Source organism: Elephas maximus, chromosome 7, assembly GCF_024166365.1.
Source record: "Elephas maximus indicus isolate mEleMax1 chromosome 7, mEleMax1 primary haplotype, whole genome shotgun sequence".
Classification (NCBI taxonomy): Eukaryota; Metazoa; Chordata; class Mammalia; order Proboscidea; family Elephantidae; genus Elephas; species Elephas maximus.
The window spans coordinates 90,236,971-90,261,110 of record NC_064825.1 but is presented as its reverse complement, the minus strand read 5'-3'; the positions used below and the strand labels follow the sequence as shown (position 1 = coordinate 90,261,110).

Genomic DNA, 24,140 nt, shown 5'->3' with positions numbered 1-24,140 from the left:
ATGCAACCCCCTCGCACAGTATTTGCATAGGTGCACTACAGGCATTATATGCATGGGTGTGTTATTTTGGAAAAATATGGTAATCTGCGTTTCAAATCACATTAAACTTAGCATCAGAGTAATACATCCAGAATATTAATTTACATATATAGGAATCTTCAATTTACCCAGTCAGCAATTAAAAACAAAGGAATGAACATTTGAGGAGACTACAAAAATCTGTATTGTTACTGTCTGAAAATATCTATAAAAAAGTTTGGAAAGAGCAAAATGACAAATTTAACAGGCTGGAAAGATCCACAGAGAGCCAGCAAATAGAAATCCAAAAGATCAACAATAAAACTTCAGAATTAGACAACTCAATAGAAAGTCACAGCAGCAGAATTGGGACAATGGAAGTCAGAATCAGTGAGAGCAAAGATAAACCATTTGACACCAACATATTTGAGGAAAAATCAGATAAAATAATTAAAAAAATGAAGAAACCCTAAGAATTACGTGGGACTATCAAGAGGAATAGCCTACGAGTGATTGGAGTACCAGAACAGGGGAGGGGAGTAGAAAACACAGAGAGAATTGTTGAAGATTTGCTGGCAGAATACTTCTCTGATATCATGAAATACGAGAATATACCTATCCAAGAAACTCATCGAACCCCACTCAGGGTAGATCGCAAAAGAAAGTCACCAAGACATATTATAATCAAACTTGCCAAAACCAAGATAAATAGAGAATTTTAAGTGTAGCTAGGAATAAACGAAGTCACCAACAAAGGAGTGTTAATAAGACTAGGCTCTGACTGCTCAGCAGAAACCATGCAGGCAAGAAGGCAATGGGATGACATATATAAAGCCTTGAAGGAAAAAAAATTGCCAGCCAAGACTTATATATCCAGCAAAACTGTCTCTCAAATATGACAGCAAAATCAGGGCATTTCCAGAGAAACAGAAATTAAGAAAATTTGTAAAAACCAAACCAAAATTACAAGAAATACTAAAGGGAGTCCTCCGGTTAGAGAATCAGTAATATCAGATAACAACCCAAGACGAGAACACAAGACAGAACAACCAGGTATCAACCTAGATAGGGAAGTCACAAAAAGAAGTCAAAGCTAAAACACTGAAAATAGGGAAACAAAGATGTCAATATGTAAAAGATGACAAGATTAAAACAAAAAAAGGAACAATATAGTGTAGTCACAGAACTTTCACATGGAGAGGTAGTTAAGGTGGTATCAAGAAATAAAGATTGGTTTAAACTTAGAAAAATGGAGGTAAATTCTAAGGTAACTACAAAGGAAATTAACAATCCTACACATCAAAATAAAAAAGAAGAAAAACATAAAGACTCAGCAAATACAAAATCAACAACAATGAAAAAGATAAAAAGAAAATACATAAATAAAATTAAGTGGAACAAAGAAACTGTCCACAACACATACACCAAAAAAAGACATCAATATGACAGCACTAAACTCATACCTAGTGATAATTTCACTTAATGTAAATGGACTAAATGAACCAATAAAGATGCAGAGAAGGGAAGAACGGATAAAACAAACAAATAAAAAAATACGATCCATCTATATGCTGCCTACAAGAGACACACCTTAGGCTCAAAGACACAAACAAACTAAAACTCAAAAGATGGAAAAAAATGTATCATGCAAACAATAAAAAAAAAAAAAGTGGGGCAATATTAATCTCTGACAAAAAGAAATCAAGGATGGAATAAAGAAATTCACAGAATCAAATGAGAATGAAAACACATCCTATCTGATCCTTGGAGACATAGCAAAAGCAGTGCTCAGAAGTCAATTTGTAGCAATAAATGCTCAAATTCAAAAAGAAGGGCCAAAATCAAAACATTAACCCAATAACTTCAACAAACAGAAAGAAGGCAGCAAAAGAAGCCCTCGGGCCCCAGAAGAAAACAAATAATAAACATTAGAGCAAATTAAATGAAACAGAGAACAGAAAAACAATTGAAAGAGGTAACAAGACTAAGAGCTGTTTCTTTTAAAAGATCAACAAAATTGAAAAACCACTGGCCAAATTGACCGAAGAAAAACAGGAGAGGAAGCAAATAATCCAAATAAGAAATGAGATGGGTGGTATCACAACAGACCCAACAGAAATTAAAAGAATCATAACAGAATACTACGAAAAACTGTACTCCAACAAATTTGAAAACCTAGAAGAAATGGACGAATTTCTAGAAACACGGTACCTACCTAAACAAACACAAACAGAGGTAGAACAACTAAATTAACCTATAACAAAAGAAGAGATTGAAGAGGTAATTAAAAAATTCCCAACAAAAAAAAGCTCTGGCCCTGATGGCTTCACTGGAAAATTCTACCAAGTTTTCAGAGAAGAGTGGAAACTAGTACTACTAAAAGGTATTTCAGAGCATAGAAAAGAATGGAATACTTCTGAGCTCATTCTATGAAGCCAGCATAACCCTGATACCAAGACCAGCTAAAGACACCACACACACAAAAATAGAAAATTACAGACTTATATCCCTCATGAACATAGATGCAAAAATCCTCAGCAAAATTCTAGCCAATAGAATTCAACAACATATCAAAAAAATAACTCACCATGACCAAGTGGGATTCATACCAGGTATGCAGGGATGGTTCAACATTAGAAAAACAATCAATGTAATCCATTCTATAAATTAAACAAAAGACGAGAACCACATGGTCTTTTCAAGTGATGCAGAAAAGGCATCTAACAAAGTCCAACACCCATTCACGATAAACACTCTCAGCAAAATAGGAATAGAAGGGAAATTCCTCAACATAATAAAGGGCATTTATACAAAGCCAACAGGCAACATCAACCTAAATGGAGAGAGTCTGAAAGCGTTCCCCTTGAGAACAGGAACCAGACAAGGATGCCCTTTATCACCACTCTTATTCAACATTGTGTTGGAGGTACTAGCCAGAGCAATAAGGCAAGATAAAGAAATAAAGGGCATCCAAATTGGTAAGGAAGAAGTAAAAGTATCCCTATTTGCAGATGACATGATCTTATATACAGAAAGCCCCAAAGAATCCACAACAAAATTCCTGGAATTGATAAAAAAGATTTCAGCAAAGTATCATGATACAAGATAAACATGCAAAAATCAGTTGGCTTCCTTTACACCAACAAAGAGAACCCTGAAGAGGAAATTGCCAAATCCATACCATTTACAATAGCCCCGAGAAGATAAAATACTTAGGAATAAAACTAACCAAAGACGTAAAAGATCTCTATGAAGAAACTACAAGACACTACTGTAAGAAACCAAAAGAAACCTACATAAGTGGAAAAACAAACCTAGCTCATGGACAGGAAGACTCAACATTGTGAAAATGTGAATTCTACCCAAAGCCATCTACAGATACAATGCAATCCCAATCCAAATTCCAATGGCATTTTTTAATGAGATGGAGAAACAAATCACCAACTTCATATAGAAAGGGAAGAGGCCCAGGATAAGAAAAGCATCACTGAAGTAGAAGAACAAAGTGGGAGGCCTCCCACTACCTGATTTTAGAACATATTATAGCATCATGGAAACCCTGGTGGCAAAGTGGTTAAGTGCTACGGCTGCCGACCAAAGGGTCGGCAGTTCGAATCCACCAGGCACTCCTTGGAAACTCTGTGGGGCAGTTCTACTCTGTTCTATAGGGTTGCTATGAGTTGGAATTGACTCAATGGCACTGGGTTTGGTTTTGATACCACCACAGTAAGTCAAAACAGCCTGGTACTGATACAACAACAGATACATAGACCAATGGAACAGAATTGAGAATCCAGAGATAAATTCATCCAGTTATGAGCAGCTGATATTTGACAAAAGGCCAAAGTCTGTTAAATGGAGAAAAGACAGTCTCTTTAACACATGGGGCTGGCATAACTGAATATCCATCTGCAAAAAAATGGAACAAGACCCATACCTCACACCATGTACAAATACTAGCTCAAAATGGATCAAAGACCTAAATATAAAATCCAAAATGATAGAGATCACAGAAGAAAAAATAGGGACGATGCTAGCAGCCCTAATACATGGCATAAACAGAATATGAAACATGACTAACGACGCACAAACATCAGAAGAGAAACTAGTTAACTGGGCGCTCCTAAAAATCCAACAGTTATGTTCATCAAAGGACTTCATCAGAAGAATAAGAAGACAACCCATGCACTGGGAAAAAATTTTTGGCTAGGACATATCTGATCAGGATCTAATCTCTAAAATCTGTAAGACACTGCAAAACTTCAACAACAAAAAGACAAATAACCCAATTAAAAAATGGGCAAAGGATACGAACAGGCATCTCACCAAAGAATGCATTCAGGCAGTTAACAGATACATGAGAAAATGCTCATGATCATTAGCCATTAGAGAAATGCAAATCAAAACTACAATGTGATACCATCTTAACCACCCCCAAAAAAAAAAAAATTTTTTTGGGGGGGGGCTGGTATTAATCCAAAAAACACAAAATAATAAATGTTGGAGAGGCTGTGGAGAGACTGGAACACCTATACACTGCTGGTGGGAATGTAAAATGGTACAACCACTTTGGAAATCAATTTGGTGCTTCCTTGAAAAGCTAGAAATAGAAGTACTATGTGATTCAGCAATCCCATTCCTTGGACTATATCCTACAGAAATAAGAGCTGTCACATGAATAGATATATGCACACCCATGTTCACTGCAGCACTGTTCACAATAGTAAAAAAAAAGACAGAAACAACCTAGGTGTCCATCAAAAGATGAATGGATAAACAAATTGTGGTATATTCACACGAAGCAATACTATGAGATGATAAAGACCAATGATGAATCCTGGAAACATTTCATAACATGGATGAATTGGGAAGGCATTATGCTGAGTGAAATCAGTCAGTCATAAAAGGACAAATATTGTATGAGACCACTATTATAAGAACTCAAGAAAAGGTTTAAACACAGAAGAAAACATTCTTTGATGGTTATAAGGGCAGGGAGGGAAGGAGAGAGGTATTCACTAATTAGATAGTAGATAAGAATCATCTTACGTGAAGGGCAGGATGACACACAATACAGGGAAGTCAGCACGATTGGACTAAACCAAAAGCTAAGAAGTTTCCTGAATACAACAAAACACTCTGAGGGACAGAGTAGCAGGGGCAGGGGTCTCGGGACCATGGTTTCAGGGGACATCTAGGTCAACTGGCATAACAAAGTTTATTAAGAAAATGTTCTGCTTCCCACTTTGGTGAGTGGCATCTGGGGTCTTAAAAGCTAGCAAGTGGCCATCTAAGATGCATTAATTGTTCCCAACCCACCTGGAGCAAAGGAGAATAAAGAACACCAAAGACACAAGGAAAATATTTGGCGAAGAGACAGAGAAGTCCACATAAACCAGAGACTCCACAGCCTGAGACCAGGAGATAGGTGGTGCCTGGCTACCACCAATGACCACTCTGGCAGGAAACACAACAGAGTCCCTGACAGAGCAGGAGAAAAGTGGGGTACAGAACTCAAATTCTAGTAAAAAGATCAGACTTAATGGTCTGAGAATGGAGGGATCCCAGAAGACATGGCCCTGGACTCTCTATTAGCCTAAAACTAAAACCATTTCTTCAGACAAAGATTAGACTGGACTAGAAGACATAAAATGATACTCATGAAGAGTATGCTTCTTAGTTCAAGTAGATACATGAGACTAAATTGGCAGCTCCTGTCCAGAGGTGAGATGAGAAGGCAGAAAGGGACAGGAGCTGGCTGAATGGACAAGGGAAATCTGGGGTAGAAAGGAGGGGTGTCCTGTCACATTATAGGGGAACTAGGGTCACATAACAATGCATGTATAAATTTTTGTATGAGAACTTGAACTGTAAACTTTCACTTAAAGCACAATAAAAGAAAAGATAATGTTCTGCATCCCACTTTGGTGAGTAGCATACAGGGTCTTAAAAGCTTGCGAGTAGCCATCTAAGACTCATCAATTGGTCTCAACCCACTTGAAGCAAAGGAGAATGAAGAACACCAAAGACACAAGGAAAATATTTGGCCAAGAGACAGAAAAGTCCACACAAACCAGAAACTCCATCAGCCTGAGACCAGAAGAACTAGATGGTGCCCAGCTACCACAAAGGCTGCTCTGACAGAGAATACAACAGAGAGTGCCTGACAGAGCAGGAGAGAAAAGTGGGGTGCTGAACTCAAATTCACTAAAAAGACCAGACTTAATTTGGTTGCAAAGTGGGTAAGTGTTACAGCTGCTAACCAAAGGGTCAGCAGTTCAAATCTGCCAGACGCACGTTGGAAACTCTATGGGGCAGTTCTATTCTGTTCTATAAGGTCGCTGTGCATCAGAATCGACTTGATGGGAATGGGTTTGGTTTTGGGTTTTTTTTTTTTTTTTTTAACGGTCTGACTGACTGAGACTGAAGGGACCCTTGCAGTGATGATTCCTGGACGATCTATTTACCCAGGTCTAAACCATTCCTGAAGATTACTCTTCAGACAGAGATTACACTGGACTATAAAACATAAAACAACACTCGTGAAGAGTGTGCTTCTTAGTTCAAGCAGATACAGGAGGCCAAATGGGTGACTCCTGTCTGGAGGTGGGATGAGAAGGGAGGAAGGGACAGGAGCTGGTTGAATGGACAGGGGAAACCCAGGGTGGAAAGGGATTGCAACTAGTGTCACATAATAATATTTGTATAAATTTTTGTACAAGAAATTAACTTGGTCTGTAAACTTCCATCTAAAGCACAAAAAAAAAAAAAAAAAAAGAAAGAAAGAAAAAGAAAAATCATTCCCATGAGGAATTTTTGTGTTTGGACTATGAAAACAATAACAGAAGTTTTCACTGCTATGTATTACCTACTGCCTTCTAGGAAGTGTTTTAAAAATTCTTAAAAAAAAAAAAAAGTTGGAAATACTAACTAGACACATTTGTATCTCACTATAAGCATAACTATTATTTATTACTTTCTCAAGAAACAGGCAGTCTAGTTTCATCCCTGTATTAATTAAGATTCTTGGGTAGTGAAGCACTTAGTGAAGAATCAACGTAAACAAGAGTCAACAATCATAAGCAAATAGAAAACCAATTGTGGACACTGGTTCACAGAAAACTTTTACTGCTGATACACTTACATATCCCATGGGGTATAAATGTGAATTATTGTTTAATTAAGTTTCTGTAATGCAAAGGGATTTTAATGATTTCTGTCCATCAAATAATTAATCAAACTAAACAGATAATCAGGTGGCCATTAAAAACCATCAAAACTAGAAGAAAAACAAACATACTAGACACATCTGCAGCAAGTCAGAGGGTGCTCTGGCAGTTCACTCAGAGGAGCGTCTTCTCCACCAGGATCTTGCAGTAATTCATCTGATGTGCCATGAATCAGTTTTTTCTGTTTTTTAAATAGTATTTTATTGTGTTTTCGGTAAAGGCACACAGCAGGTTAGGCTCCCATTCAACAATTTCTATACAAGTTGTTAAGGACAATACTTACATTCTTCACAATGTGTGCTGTGAATTAGTTTTGAAAAGAAAGATTGCTAAAAACATACTATAAACTTGCCTGCTACACCTAACAGTTCTTTTGATGCTGCGTTATGAGTGTAGCCCTGGTGGTGCAGTGATTAAGAGCTTGGTTGATAACCAAAAGGTTAGTAGTTAGAATCCACTAGCTGTTCCTTGGAAACCCTACAGGGCAGTTCTACTCTGGTCTTACAGGGTTATGAGTACAAAAATTAATTACAACTATGATTTAAGATGTAGCTACACCAAGGAGATAAATAAATATATATACATAAAATATGAAGAACAGGGCATCAGGATTGGAGGAAGACTCATTAACGACCTGCCTTATACAGATGGCACAACTTTGCTTGCTGAAAGTGAAGAGGACTTGAAGCGCTTATTGACGAAGATCAAAGACCACAGGCTTCAGTATGGATCGCAACATATAACCAAAAACCAAAATCTTCACAACTGTACCAATAAGCAACATCATGATAAATGGAGAAAAGACTGAAGTTGTCAAGGATTTCATTTTACTTGGATCCACAATCAACACTCAGGTAAGAAATCAAAAGACGCATTGCATTGGGCAAATCTGCTGCAAAAGACCGCTTTAAGGTGATGAAAAGCAAAGAAGTCACTTTGAAGGCTAAGGTAGGCCTGACCTAAGCCATGGTGTTTTCAATTGCCTCATATGCATGCAAAAGCTGAACAATGAATAAGGACGATTGAAGAATTGACACCTTTGAATTGTGGTGTTGAAGAAGAATACTGAATATGCCATGGACTGCCAAAAAAAATGAACAAATCTATCTTGGAATAAGTACAACCAGAATGCTCCTTAGAAGCAAGGATGGCGAGACTATGTCTCACATACTTTAGACATGTTATCAGGAGGGATCAGTCCCTGGAGGAGGGCATCGTGGTTGGTAAAGTAGAGGATCAGTGAAAAAGAGGGAGACCCTCAATGAGATGGACTGACATAGTGGCTGCAACAATGGATTTAAGCATAACAGCGATTGTGGGGACGGCGCAGGACCCGGCAGTGTTTCGTTCTGTTGTACATAGGGTCTCTATGAGTAGGAATTGACTTGATGGCACCTAACAACAATACCAAAGATGTGAAGACTGACTACAAAGAACGTAAATGTGTTCTCGTTCTAACCATGGCCCTGGCAGCTGCTTTCTTAAAATGGTCACATGTTAGACAGGGATTGGACGGGACAATGGCATAGAAAAAGATGCTGGTGAAGAATGAGCTTCTTGGATCAAGTAGACATTTGAGACTATGCTGGCATCTCCTATCTGGAGGGGAGATGAGAGCGCAGAGGAGGTCAGAAGCTGGCGAAATGGACACGAAAAGAGAGAGTGGATGGAAGGAGTGTGCTGTCTCATTAGGAGGAGAGCAATTAGGAGTATATAGCAAGGATTATATAAATTTTTGTATGAGACTGACTTGATTTGTAAACTTTCACTTAAAGCACAATACAAATTAAAAAAAAAAGGTCACATTATTTCTCTTTCATACACAGGCTAAGTAAACTATAAATGTTTTTGTACAACATATCTCCTGAGCAATACCTGTGCTTTTATGCAAAACTGAAATAGTAAGCCTGACACCTGTGATTTTCTTCATAAATACAATGCATCGGAGGCACTTTCTCGGCAGTTGCAACTGATTTTTCTATTCCACTTGCACTATCCGTTGACAAAGTGTGGAGGAAGGCTGTCCATCACTATTTCAAGAATGTGTGCTAAGGTATTTTGGGGGCAGCTTATGCCAAAGCCTGCAAATTTCCAACCAAACAGAAGAAGATATTTCTGTAGATTATACCAGGCCACAATTTTTTGCAAAGGTCACCATAATGTTCAACTTAAAACACAGGCATCTTTTAAAGTCAAAAGCCCCCAATAATGCATGCTTTAAGGATCTATTTTTCTCATGAAACCCTCTCTAAATTTTTACATTTTGAAGACCCAGGTCCAGAGATTGAATTCTTTACGATAGGGGGTTTCAGAAATGAAGACAAGGATGAGAATTGGGAAATAGGTTGGGGAAGAAAAATGGTAAAAATATAAAGAAACATAACTCTTTTAATACTGTTTTCTTAGGGTATCTAGCAAGATAGCACCTTTTGGTTCTCCTTAGGAAATGTTACAGCACTAATCCAGCTGGTCCTCGTATCCAAAAAAAAAACATTCCAAAAAGTAAAACTTGAATTTGCGGCACACCAAGCACTATGCTGAACCCACAGGAGTGAAGTCATGTGTAGGCACACCCTGCTGTAGCCTCCTGCCATTTCACAGACCCTCAGTCTCTCCCCAGCACTAGTTGTTTGAGCACTGTTCACCTTGAGTCTCATTCATTCCCTACTTGTGTGCATCCTTTTTTCTGTGACAAAAGGTCTCCTAAAAAGCAATTAAGTGATCAAAGCGATCCCTCAAAGGGACTATGTGAGGGGACTAGTAAGGGATGGCTGGCTACCTATGTAAAATGCTACAGCCTCAAGCACTTCAAGATACGGGAGAATATGCCCAGGCAGCATCAGTGTTTCCAAAAGACCTCAAGAAACTCACAGGTGAGAGGGCTACCTTCCAGAGCAAGTCTTCAATTGTGATGAAACAACTATTTACATAGCATTTACATGGTATTAACACAGTAAACCCAGGTATTACAAATAATCTAGAGGTGATTTAAAGTATACAGGAGGATGTGCACAAGGTTATACACAAATACTATGCCAATTTATATAAGGGACTTGAGCATCCTCGGATTAGCATCCCTGGATTTTGGTATCTGTGGCTGATGGTGGTGGTGGGGGGTGGTCCTGGAACCAATTCCCTGTAGATACAAAAATCAAAAAACTAAACACACTGACGTCAAGTCAACTCGGACCCATAGCGACCCTATAGCACAGAGAAGAAATGCCCCATGAGGTTCCCAAGGAGCGCCTAGTGGATTTGAACTGCCGACCTTTTGGTTAGCAGCTGAACTCTTAACTACTACGCCACCAGGGTTTCCTGCAGATTCCAAGGGATGACTTGATAACTCTTCAACACATACCCATTATAAACGTATTGAACACATATAGAAATAGAAGAAAGTTTTACTTCTTCACTCCACTGCTGCCACACTACTGAACCGCCCTCCAATAGGTCACCTAATCTCAAATATCAAGAGCTTTTCTCATATCTCATCCCCCTTGACTTTTTTTTTTCCTCTTTTTCTGGTATCATTTTCTTTATTGTGCTAAAAATATACAGAATAAAAATTGGCCAATTCAACAATTTCTACATGTGAAATTCAGTGACACTGATTACCACATTCTTCATGTTGTACATCCACCATTACTACTCTTCCAAATTGTTCCCCCACCATTAACATAAACTCAGTGTCCCCTGTACACCACTCGGCTTGCACATTACAAGTACTTTGAGTGCTACAGCCTCATCATACTTCTGCTTAATCGTCTGCCCATTAATTCTTCTTGATCTTTCATAGCCTTCAGCATACATTGATGCATACAGTGTGTGGCATATTGCATAGGATACAGCATGTTATTCAGAAATGGACCGGGCATCCAAGGGAAAAACAGACTCTACATGTTTCAGAAATTTAAATACGATTGCATAATTATTTCATACATGCTAAAAACCATATAAAGTTCCGCTGTTCTGCATTCTAATTTTCTGCACTTATCACCATTCCCAAAGATCCAGTTTAGTTACCAAATTAGAACTGTTCTTCAGTAATGCTGCAATTATGCAGTAAACCAACCTTGTGCAGAATGCAATTTTACACTGACAAAAGCAATTAAAAGTACAAAAGAACAGTGTACTTCCTTTTAAATCTTAACACTGAACAAGTTCTTCTTTAAATACTTTCAGAAAAAAGGTGATCATGATATACGGAACTGGTTATTCCAAACCACACACGTACTCTTTAGTGAATACTCCCCGAGGGCCAGTCGCCGTGCCTTGGCTAGCATCCAGTGAGTGTTTATCCAGAATATTACGTGCAGCTGGACTTAAACGGACTCTAAGAAGGGAACATGAAGATTAATGGAACCAATTAGCACTTGCATTTGATTCAAATACATCTAAATGTCAACAGTTTTGCTGATAATTAGAAAAAGTAAAATCTTATAATAAAGTTACAGTGACTCCCACAGATGGTTACAGTCAAATAAATTAATCTTTATTAATCTGTTTACTTTATTGCCAAAACATCTTCATAAACATTTAACTACACAGTTACTCTTTTAAAAATATTCTTTTAATAAAAGTAAATATTCATTAGGGGAAACAGCTTATATTTCCCATAATTCTTTTTTACATGGCTACTCATCACACAATTATTGATAAAGAACTAATTATATTGTTCCTTCATATATTTATAAAAGTCGCTAGTATTTATATAAAAGCACTTTTACTTTATATATGTGCCATAGGAGTAAGAGAGGCAGAAACAATTACAGTGATTTTATAGGCAAGGAAATGGCGGCACGTGACTAGTAAGTGTCTACTTTTCCATTAAGATCTTAAGGAAAGGTAGCAAAAATAAATGCCTACATGGTCAGGTAAAGAAAAATGAGTGAAACAAGCTGAGTCCAGAAGTTTAAAACTACTATATGTGGGGGGGTAGGGGGGTACTGTGTCACTTGCCACATTTCAGGAAAATCCTCAGCTCTGGCTGAGATGGGCCTGGTATGGCGAAATATTCAGATTTTTCAAGAAAGCTAAAATTTGAGATTTTTATATAAAATTAACTAGCAACCAATTCAAATGAAAAAACAAAACAAAAAACCAACTCTGCGCGGGCCAACATTGTACAGGCTAATGAAAACACACTAGTTCATGGGTCAGAAGGTTTTTAACATACACCCTGGGACCTCAGACACATGTTAGGTCTCTAATGATGACTGACTTTAGTAGAACGATAGTGTATACACTACTGTCCAAGGTCGCACATGACGGTGAAGTACGCAACAATACTTGGGCCTTTCTTTTTTATTACTTATTTACAAGGGGAGAAGGTCATTAGGTACAAAACATCAATGAGAACACTGGCATATAGGTGTTCTGATTTTCTGATTTTTACATTAAATAAGAGAAAATGAAAGGAGAGTAAAGGCAACAGAGTCAGACATAAAGGGAATTTTAAAACCAGTACTTAACAAATACTGTAAATTTAAAAACTGACCATAGTAAACTAAAAATTATATATAATACACATATAAATAACTTTTCTTATAAAGAAAATGAAACTTTGTATAATTACATAGAGTATTAAATAAATATAATAAAAACTTGTGTCAGAATTTGCAGTCCATCAATTAAAGCTTTCTTTCTAAAACTATGTTTACAAAGTATCTGTGTTGGATATAGACACAACTGGAAAAAAAAAAAAAAGAGCTTTTATCTGTGTCAGAAATCCAAATGAATAATAGCTTTAAAAGGAATAGATGCTTAAATGCTAATTCCACTGTGTATCAGTTACATACTTGAAACTAGAATTCATATTAACTGGAATTCCAACAATGGGAACACAGTACAAAGTTTGGTATACTGAATGCAGTTCTGGAATCCTAAAACCTAATTCAAGTTGAAAGTGGACGAAGGCTGTTTTGTTCTCTACGGAGTCAACAAAGCTTTCACAGTAGATGGAACATAACAGGTATTCAATAACTTTGTTGAATAAACAATGATAGTAAAATAATCATTTCTAGGCCTCAGTCTCATAAGAGAAAAAAGATCAGTAACCTTCTACTTCATGGTAATGATTAAAATACCCCAGAGGCTACCATATTAGTATTATTATTTTAATCACCATTCAGATAAAAATACTCACTGAAGTTTCCCTGGTTTGTGTTCCTTTTGGACAGTGACAGAAACCAGTGGCTCTGCTGGAGGATGAGGCACTGATGGTTTTGCAGCTGGTGATGGAGGACCTACATCTTTGGGAATTTCAACATGTTTCCAATCTTCTCCTTCTTCAACCATCAAACCAATTAGTGCACCTAGCCGTATATTTTTAGCTCCTTCTTCGACCTATATTTTAAAAAGAAAATAATTGCAGAGATGAAGAGGTTCTTGACCTCGTGTAGTAGTTTATTCCTTTGTTAGATAAATTTATACTGGTTGGAAATATCTCTTATTTTGAGCCATACTGTCCTACCTATCCCCACTTCCTTCACCATCCTCCCCTCCCAGTTTCTAATATATCTCCTGAAATAAAGAAAAAATCTGGGATCTCTCCTCTTTCTGACCGTCTTTGAATACATAAGAGCTATCATTACCACCTTCTTTTTCATGTCCATCACTACAAGTCAAAAACACGACACTGTGGTTATATATCCCAACTTTTTGTCTTTCCCATATAGTTTTTATACAATGGCTTAGGAATTCCAAGAGTGCATAGGCATTAACTCTCCAGTTAGTCCTATTTATTGAAATTAACTTAAAGTACAATCTCTTCAGTAAACTTAAGTCTCTGGAAAAAAAGAGCTAGTTAACCATTGTTGTTAATGTAAGGTGTAATTTCCTTCTTCCTCCATATTTCTTTCCCTATTTACAAAATCTGAGAAATAAAACTTCATGAAATTTTTAAAAGTATATCAGAAACACAGTTGTGTCTCAGCTAACCAAACACTTTGTTGTAGATAAGGCCAATTAAAAAGCATAGATAACACTGAAGATGGTTTTCTCAAAAATATAAGATAAATATATTTTAAGCATTTTAGTAGTGTTAATTTATAAAGAAAGGGCTGATTCTTCTTCATTTATTAAAAAAAGTCCATAGAGAACCTTCAGATGGAAATTATTAAGTTCAGTCCTGGAAGAAAATGTCATTTCTTTAATTATTTCTATCATTTCCTTTCAATTACTCTAACTAAGGTTCATTACAGATGCAATTTAATGCATAATAGGATGACAGAAGGCAGGGCATTCACTAATACAGTAATTATAAGTAAAAGCATAATTCCTAGCATGGGTTCAACATTTCTGAGTAATACTAATTTTGATGCTTATTAGTATGTGGACTATTCTTAAAGTAAAAAGGCGTAAGTTCTGGGTGTTAGGAAGATGTCTAAGTTTACTAATTAGTGGTGGAGAACAGGAACAGCGCTTTGATGAAGCAAACTATACATAAGAAATGGTTATATAAAACTAAGTAAGAATGCTTAATGAGTTGCAAGTGGAAAAATACTAAGCAATCCAAGAAACAATATCCAAGTACAAAGAATTTCGCTCAAATGAAAAGCATTCATTTAATTTAAAAATTAAAAAAAGAATTGTTTTAAACATATCAATAGATTTCTGAAGTCTGAGACACTATACTGAATCTGACACCTTGCTGTTTTCACTTACTACAATAAATCTTGCAAATGACCCCATATATACACTACCAATATGATACTGGCACCACAAGCAGGCAATAATGAACATTTAGTATCATTTCAATTTCTAGCATATCTAAATATCGAATAAAATTTAACTACTCACATTGTTTTCCATTAAAAAAATGGCACCATGAAGCAGGACCCCAAATACAATGGACAAGGACAAGTGAAATACTTCCATGTAACTTGGCAGTAAGTTAAAGGAAGTTAATACCTACATCATTAAAATAATTTCATTTAAAGTCATTAAAATCACTATATGAATTTAAGGTAATTCATCTGACTTCTTCCATTCCCTTCGTGTAATAAGAGATCTTTTTAGCAGTGTGCTAGTTTTCTCTAGATGTTGGAGATAATAATAGTAGCTACTACACAGAGTTGTTGAGGAATAAATTAGTACCTGACATGTAATAACTGCCATGTAAGTGTTAAGGGTGTTTTATCACTGTGGCTGTGTTTTTCCTCCAAGTCACCTCACGCTCCGTCAGTTTGTCATACTGTAAGGGCTTGTGTGTTGCTGTGATGCTGGAAGCTAGGCCACCGCTATTCAAATACCAGCAGGGTCACCCACGGTGGAGAGGTTTCAGCTAAGCTTCCAGACTAAGACAGGCTAGGAAGAAGGACCTGGCAGCCTACTTCTGAAAACAATTAGCCAGTGAAAATCTTATGAATAGCAGTGGAACATTGATACAGTGCCGGAAGATGAGCCTCTCAGGTTGGAAGGCACTCAAAATACACAGGGCTGCAACAACAGGCTCAAGCATAGCAATTGTGAGGATGGAGCAGGACCAGGCAGTGTTTTGTTCTGCTGTGCACAGCGTCGCTATGAGTTGGAACAGACTTGATGGCACCTAACAATGATAACAACAACAACAACAACAACAACACAGAGTTGTTGAGGAATAAATTAGTATCTGACACGTAGTAACTGCTATGTGAGTATTTAAGGTGTTATTATTACTATTGTGGTTGTTTTCCTCCAAATCACTGATTCTTAAAACAAATAATACATTCAACAAGCCGGATCATGACTGGACTACAGAAGAGTGCCCCCTTGGCAGGGGTTGCAAACTCATGCTTAAAAGACTAGGGCCAGACTGGCAGCACTGGTGGGTAAATAGCAGTATACAAGCCAACAGGAGGTAAGGCCTATGACAAATCATGTTTCTCAATAATACACATACGAAGGCTGAATCCCACCTCCAGGTCCAGGTGCCGAGTATGGGGCTTATGGACTAGGGGCATCCCTATAGGCTGCATTAACCACGTGCAAATGTCCTGAAATCATTCTACAGCCCTCCTTAGCTCATCATGATCCCAAGGATGCTGAAGACAAGATACAAAATATCTACTGCGTTATTTCCCAAAAGAAGTTATTTGAGGGGGTTTTACACCATTCAAGGTGCTAATAAATACTGTTTTGATTTCTGACTTTTAAAAATAGTAAATTAAAAAACGGTATAAACAGTTTTTCTCTTAAAACTAGAACTGTTTGAGAGCTACAAAGCCAGTACTGAAAGGGCACGCACAACAGTTAGTGGGGATGAGCTGAGTCACATGACTGATGATTTGAACCATTACAAAGTTTTTATTTATTTTTTTTATATATATTTGTTATGGATATGTCCCCCAAAATACGTGTTCTAAATCCTTACCTCTACGTCTGTGGTGAAGCCCTAATAGCACAGTGGTTAAGAGCGTGGCTGCTAACCAAAATGTCAGCAGCTGTAATCTACCAGCTGCTCCTTGGAAACTTATGGAGCAGTTCTACTTTGTCCTACAGGGTGGCTAAGAGTCAGGCTTTATTTTGTTTTTTTATGCCTGTGGTTACAATCCCATTTGAGAATTGGTTGTCTTTGTTATGTTAACGAGTAGGATTAGTGTAGGGGGTACCCTGAGTCAATCTCTTTTGAGATATAAAAAAGATTAAGCAAGCAAGCAGAGCAGAGACAGGTTAAGACTGATGCCAAGACACATGGAGATCACCAAGGAACCAGGAAGTAGAAGCTGAAGAGACAAGAACCTTCCTCCAGAGCTGACAGAGAAAGCCACCCCTAGGGCTGGCGCTCTCAATTTGGACTTCTAGTCTCCTAAACTGTGAGAAAATAAATTTCTGTTTGCTAAAGCCATCCATTTGTGGTATTTCTGTTACTGTAGCACTAGATAACTAAGACAGTACTGTTTAACTTATACATGCAATGAACTTTGGTTTAAAAGGGAGATACATAAGGAACACTGAAGCTGAATATAAAACCATAACAAGCTAAAAATCAGACAGGGAGAAGAAACATTAAGTCCTTGAATAATAGCTGTCTGGGATTCATCAAGCGCCAGGTACTGTTCCAGCACAATATTAACTCATTTAGTGCTCCTAACAACCTTATGAGACAAGTACTAGTATTATTCCCATTTACAGATAAGGAAACTGAGCCACAGAAAGGTTACACAACTTGCTTAAGATGACAAGGCCAGAGCCAGGACGCAACTGCACTCTGACATTAGAGACTGCACTGAAGACCATCGATACCAAATCTGTAAACTGCATTCACCTGATCAAAATTATCACATAGCACATCAAGAAGGTGCCAATATTTTAAAAAACAAGCTTAAAAGGAGAAGCTATAAGGTAGATTTTAACTGATTTGTGTTTTCATTCACGAGCAAAGTAGACTATATGTTTCAACAATTTACCTATTTCAAAATGAAAAAAAATTGAACTGAAAGTATCTTCCATTTAGAAGAATCTGCTCAGAGCTTTCCAGCTACCTCAGCACTTAAGAGTGAAAATACTTTCTCAATACAATACAATTTTTAAAAGTAGTATGGGCTACAGAGAAGAATCAATTGAGTTCTCAACAACTGCAAATTTTTTAACCATGAAACGCAACTCTGAAGGCAACTGCAGGCAATTTAACGAAAAACGGGAAAAAACCTAATAAAAGCATATTAAAGAAAAAGATTTTTTAGAAAAGTACTAGTAACATAATATTAGCATGAGATACAGCTATGTGCCAACAATAATTACCCTCTATTGTTTTTTAATATTCAGATGATCAAAACTGAGTTTAAAAATTTGCTTCAATATCCATGAATATTACTTTTACAAAGAATTTTATTTCTGAAGATAGTTTTGAATAATAACAGCCGATCAATAAAATCCTATCAATGAATTTATTGCCAATCAATAGGTAAAAATTTCAAAACATTATGTTTAATTAATTTTAGCATCTTACATTCTTTTACATTCAAAAATGTCCTGGTTTGTATGACAAATTATACAGTCAATCTAAATATGTTGAAAGTCAAACTAGACAACCTCTAAATAACCTTTCAAACATGTCATCCTCAGATTCTATTTTATTAATTTATCATTTATAATACCTGCTGCCCAATTTGCTGAACACTGTATTTAAGATTAACTGACGAAATGATCTCTACTGTATAACTTAAGGTTCTGTAGATGATAATGTACTAGTGGTTAAATGAGAAATTAAAAATTCTCCCATTAAATAAATTGGAAATAAATCATAAAATTATCTACATGAACAGCAATTATTCTTTCATTAACACTTTTAACGGCATCTAAGCTTTGTTTCTGGTTCGAGTTAAATGTAATAAATATTATTTTACATTTAAAATGGAATTCAGATGCACAAATTTTAAAGAGTACAAAAAAATACTGAAGTTGTGGAGAAAATAATATAAAAGCCTCTAAAAGACTGGAAATAAATCCCTATGAAAAGCTAAAATAGACCATAATTTTTAATCCTTTCAATAACGTGGGCTAAAATGAAAAACTGGTTTTAGATCATCCTTTGCCTTTTAACAGGCTCAATTATTCTACTCCTTGATCTTGAAAGCGAAAATCTTTTATTTATATACGTTATTTCTCAAGAATCATTTCATTACATGTATTAATACAAAAACTAGCCCACAATGAAAGACAAAGGAATAACTCTTGCTAGTGCTCGCGGTGGTGGGGGAGGAGGGCAGGAAGGTGGTATTGGAAGAAAAAAAATAAAAGAAAAAAGGCACCAGTAACGCCTTCTTAATTTTCCCCCTCATTTTCTTCCCTGCAAAATTGCACACACTGTGACATAAACATATTCCCATTATCTAAAATGTATGCAGAATAAATACAGAGCCACAAAGCCCCCCAAATATATACAATTTTCTCTTTGGCAAGGAAATAGCTATTTATGCTGCTAAAGCTGCTATCTATTGTAAACTGCCCCTCCTCCCTTTTCAAGCATTAGGAGGCAGATAAATAGGCACCACTGACCCACTAACATTGTTAGCAATTTGAAATGCATTACTAAGCAGCTAAGTGGAAAATGCTATCAATTCTAGAAGACTCTCATAACCAAACAATCTAGAGCTAGGGGCAAGAGCACAGACTGCTAAAAGTGCATACAATAAAATGTAGCTGGAGTTATTACAGATGGTTAATTTAAACAATCTTTTTCTTTTAAAAAATATAACACAAATTAGTCAAGGAACCTATTTTTCGCATGAATATGTACATTTTATCATTTACAAAGGTACAGAAATTCTACCCTCTTATTCATTTCCTCCAAAGAGGTTAGCTGTATGAAACTGCAGATTACTATGTGTTTAAACACAGCTGCTAATGCCGTAGATGACAAGTAAAAGAAGTATGACAAATTAGAAAGCAAAAAATAAGACCTAAGTGACTAGAAAAAAGGGGAAGGGAATTTTCTAGTAAGAAACACGAAGTAAAAAACATTGTCTATTGATTTACATCTAAGTAGAGCATAAAGTTCCAAAGTATGGTCTTTGGTTAGAATACACAAAGGAAGGCATTACATCCATGCTCACAGTAGAGGTGGGCTGGTGGGTCAGAATTCAAAACATACCAACTAAGGGACTACTAATGGATATGCAACTATCTGTACAAATCAAACTATACAGGCACAAAAAAGGATACTTGGAACAGTATCATTAACATCACACGCAAGCAAAATTTTGCTGAAGATCATTCAAAAGTGGCTGCAGCAGTATATTGACAGGGAACTGCCAGAAATTCAGGCTGGTTTCAGAAGAGGACGTGGAACCAGAGATATCATTGCTGATGTCAGATGGATCCTGGCTGAAAGGAGAGAACGCCAGAAAGATGTTTACCTGTGTTTTACTGACTATGCAAAGGCATTCGACTATGTGGATCATAACAAATTATGGATAACATTGAGAAGAATGGGAATTCCAGAATACTTAATTGTGCTCATGAGGAACCTTTACATAGATCAAGAGGCAGTTATTCGGACAGAACAAGGGGATACTGATGGGTTTAAAGTCAGGAAAGGTGTGTTTCAGGGTTGTATTCTTTCACCATACCCATTCAATCTGTATGCTGAGCAAGTAATATGAGAAGCTGGACTATATGAAGAAGAATGGGGCATCAGGATTGGAGGAAGACTCATTAGCAACCTGCGTTATACAGATGACACAACCTTGCTTGCTGAAAGTGAAAAGGACTTGAAGTACTTACTAATGAAGATCAAAGACCACAGCCTTCAGTATGGATTACACCTCAACATAAAGAAAACAAAAATCCTCACAACTGGACCAATGAGTAACATCATGATAAACGGAGAAAAGATTGAAGTTGTCAAGGATTTCATTTTACTTGGATCCACAATCAACAGCCATGGAAGCAGCAGTCAAGAAATCAAGAGATGCATTGCATTGGGTAAATCTGCTGCAAAGGGCCTCTTTAAAGTGTTGAAGAGTAAAGATGTCACCTTGAAGACTAAGGTGCGCCTGATCCAAGCCATGTATTTTCAGTTGCATCATATGCATGTGAAAGCTGGACAATGAATAAGGGAGACCAAAGAAGAATTGATGCCTTTGAGTTATGGTGTTGGTGAAGAGTATTGAATATCCCATGGACTGCCAAAAGAACGAACAAATCTGTCTTAGAAGAAGTACAACCAGAATGCTCCTCAGAAGCAAGGATGGCAAGACTGTGTCTTACATATTTGGACATGTTGTCAGGAGGGATCAGTCCCTGGAGAAGGACATCATGCTTGGCAAAGTACAGGGTCAGTGGAAAAGAGGAAGACCCTCAATGAGGCGGATTGACACAGCGGCTGCAACAATGAGTGCAAGCATAACAACAATTTTAAGGATGGTGCAGGACCGGGCAGTGTTTTGTTCTGTTGTGCATAGGGTCGCTATGAGTCAGAACAGACTTGACGGCACCTAACAACAACACTGACCAGCCACAAACAAATGATACAAATTATTAGACAAATATACAGACTGACATGGGGTCCAATGGTCACCAAGAGCTGAGTAAACAATAATTGTAATAATAATGGCAGTACAACATTTATTGACCATGGCAGGTCTTGTAATGAGGATATATGTATTCTCAGTCAATCTCTCCTACTGCTCAATGACACATGTATTATTATTATCTCTACCTTTAATTACGAAGAAAAAAAGCAGAGAGAATTTAAGGAACTTGCCATTATCACATAGCTATTAAGTGGCAGAGCTTATTAGCTATATATGCTTTATTAGCTTTAGGCAGCAGTTAGACTCCAGAGCCTAGTCTTAGTTGCTACACCCTAAAAACAAAACCTGTTGCTATCAGGGCGATTCAGACTCATAGCGACCCTACAGGACAGAGAAGAACTGCCCCAGAGGGTTCCCAAGGCTGTAGTCTTTACAGAGGAGCCCTGGCAGCATAGTGGTTAAAGCACTCAGCTGCTAACTGAGAGGTTGGCAGAACAAACCTACCAGCTGCTCTGCAGGAGAAAGATGTGCCAGTCTGTTGTAAAGAACTGCCTATGGGGCAGTTCCACTCTGTTCTGTAGGGTTGCTATGAGTCGGAATTGACTGGACGGCTACAGGTTTAATCTTTATGCAAACAGGCTGACGTATCTTTCTCCCATGGAGCAGCTAATGGGTTTAAACTGTCAACTTTTTGGTTAGCTCCTAGTGCTTTAACTACTGTGCCATCAACCACACTACCTGTTAAATGTTCTTGAAGAAATAAATATGCTGGTTGGCTCCACCAGTGACAGCTCTAAAAAGTCGGGCTTTATAAGCATTTTATTTTAATTACTTTTCAAATAAACTCTAATTTTTCATTATAAAAATAGTATACACATTATAGAAAATTTAAAAAATACAGAAAACAGCAAAAGGTGAGGTAGAACGATTCAGTTCCACTCTGCAAAGACACTTAATGTTTTTATAATACCTTCTTCTAGTATTTTCTGTATATACGTTTTTCCTTAAAGGTCTACATGAATGATTGTAATTATCGTACATATCTAATTCAAAAAGTATTTTTTCTAAAATTTCTGAACTTTTATTAACATATAATAAAAAAATCACATTTTTTTCTAGAAACATTTTTAATCGCTATATGATATTCCACATTTTATTGTTATTTAGGTAATCACATTGCTAGACACTTTGGTTGAAGGGCTGTACTAACTTCTACTCCTAGTAATACCATTACAGTACACAAATTGTAGCTTCATATTTTTAGTTAGTTATAAAGCAAAGATTTCCCAGAGAAGAGTATTCAAAACTACTGCAAACATTAAAATTTTGGAGGAACCCTGGTGGCGCAGTGGTTAAGCATTCAGCTAACAGCCAAAACATGAGTGATTGGTATCCATCTAGCAGCTCCGTGGGAGAAAAGGCCTAGAGATCTGTTCCCGTAAAGATTACAGCCTAGAAAACCCCATGGGGCAGTTCTAGTCTGTCCTATAGGGTCACTATGAGTTGGAATCAACTCGATGGTACGCCACCACGACATTAAAATTCTGATCGAAAAGGAAATTACTTTGGTCTTCCTAGATTCACAAATATATTTTCCGTTAAAAAAAACCTCATGGAACAGAAAATATTCTATCTAAAGATAAGATGATCAACTCAAATAAACGAAATATTATATACACATATCTTTTTATACAAATATATATTTTAAATAATTAGAAGAAATGTCCAAACTATAAGGATGAGTAAGTACTGAACCAAGGCACTGATTGTGGCTATGAAGCCTACAGACAACAATCTTCACAGGAAATCTGAAAAACTGTTTTGCCTGGGGACAAGAGCTGAATGGATGATCACTTTTCACACTTCCAGTCCTGGGAGTCCTGGGGCTCCATGAAGATAGGATTTCTTGTTTTTACGTGACAGCAGTAAAACGCTCCTTCTTTTTGATTTTACCAACTACAAACTTGGAAATTTCTAGCTGTAAGCATTAATCTATTGCCTTCTTTGTCTTTAGATTCCACCTCAAATAGCTTTCTCTCATCCTCAGGCCAGAATGCTTCTCATTCTCCACTAGGAAACCCAAAACACTGATTATCAATGTCATAGTTGAAATGGTTTTATACTGTTTGATCATCATTGACTATTATTAGACATTAACATTAAAACAAACAACAAAAAAAACAAACCTGTTGCCATCAAGTGGATTCCAACTCATAGTGACCCCATCGGACAGCACAGAACTGCCCCATAGGGTTTCCAAAGAACGGCTGGTACATTCCAACTGCTGACCTTTTGGTTAGCAGCCGAATGCTGGGGCTCTAGACCTTAATGCTAGAACATTTTGAACATTTGAATTAAAAATGTATTAAATAGTAGATAACATAACACTATAAATAAAGAGACTTTATTTCAAGGAATGTTACGTTTAAGAAATCTGCATCCTACTGAAAATGATCAAAATAAAAACTTACCACTATTTTGGCCAAGATGCCATCATCACCTGCATCTAAGGTTACCACAGCTTTGTCAGTTTCAATTTCACATAAAGCATCTCCAGCACTCACAGCTTCACCTACAAAACAAGACTGGGTTTGTTTCAGTTTTAAAAATATGAATATTAACATAGGGGGTATGTGTGTATAAAACGTGAATAATAAGTACCAAAATGTTCAGTGGCTATTTATTTTCTGGGCTGTGGAATTACAAATGTGTGTGTTTATATGTGTGTATATGTATATGCTTGGTTTATTTCCCAGCTCCACAATGGACATAAATTGTATTTGTTATGAGAAAAAAAATGCTATCACAAAGATTATTGAACAAATATTAAAAGTAAAATCACATTTTAGAGATGATAGCAATAAATGTGTATCCCCCTCAGAACAAATCAATTTCAGAGCCCACATTTAATATACTTTGGTTACTATTCCAGGTA

At 36.9% G+C, this 24,140-nt stretch overlaps 1 protein-coding gene across 2 annotated transcripts in view; it reads right to left on the bottom strand.

Annotated features, from left to right (window-relative positions):
- The window catches only part of PDHX (pyruvate dehydrogenase complex component X), an 81,011-nt gene that overhangs the window by 23,938 nt on the left and 32,933 nt on the right, over positions 1-24,140 (bottom strand). For both annotated transcript variants that reach the window (XM_049889412.1, XM_049889411.1), the window contains exons 3-5: positions 23,677-23,777; positions 13,393-13,592; positions 11,482-11,580 (exon numbers count right to left, since the gene is read on the bottom strand). In XM_049889412.1, the coding sequence (XP_049745369.1) occupies positions 11,482-11,580; positions 13,393-13,592; positions 23,677-23,777 (400 nt within the window). The remainder of the gene's footprint in view (positions 1-11,481; positions 11,581-13,392; positions 13,593-23,676; positions 23,778-24,140) is intronic.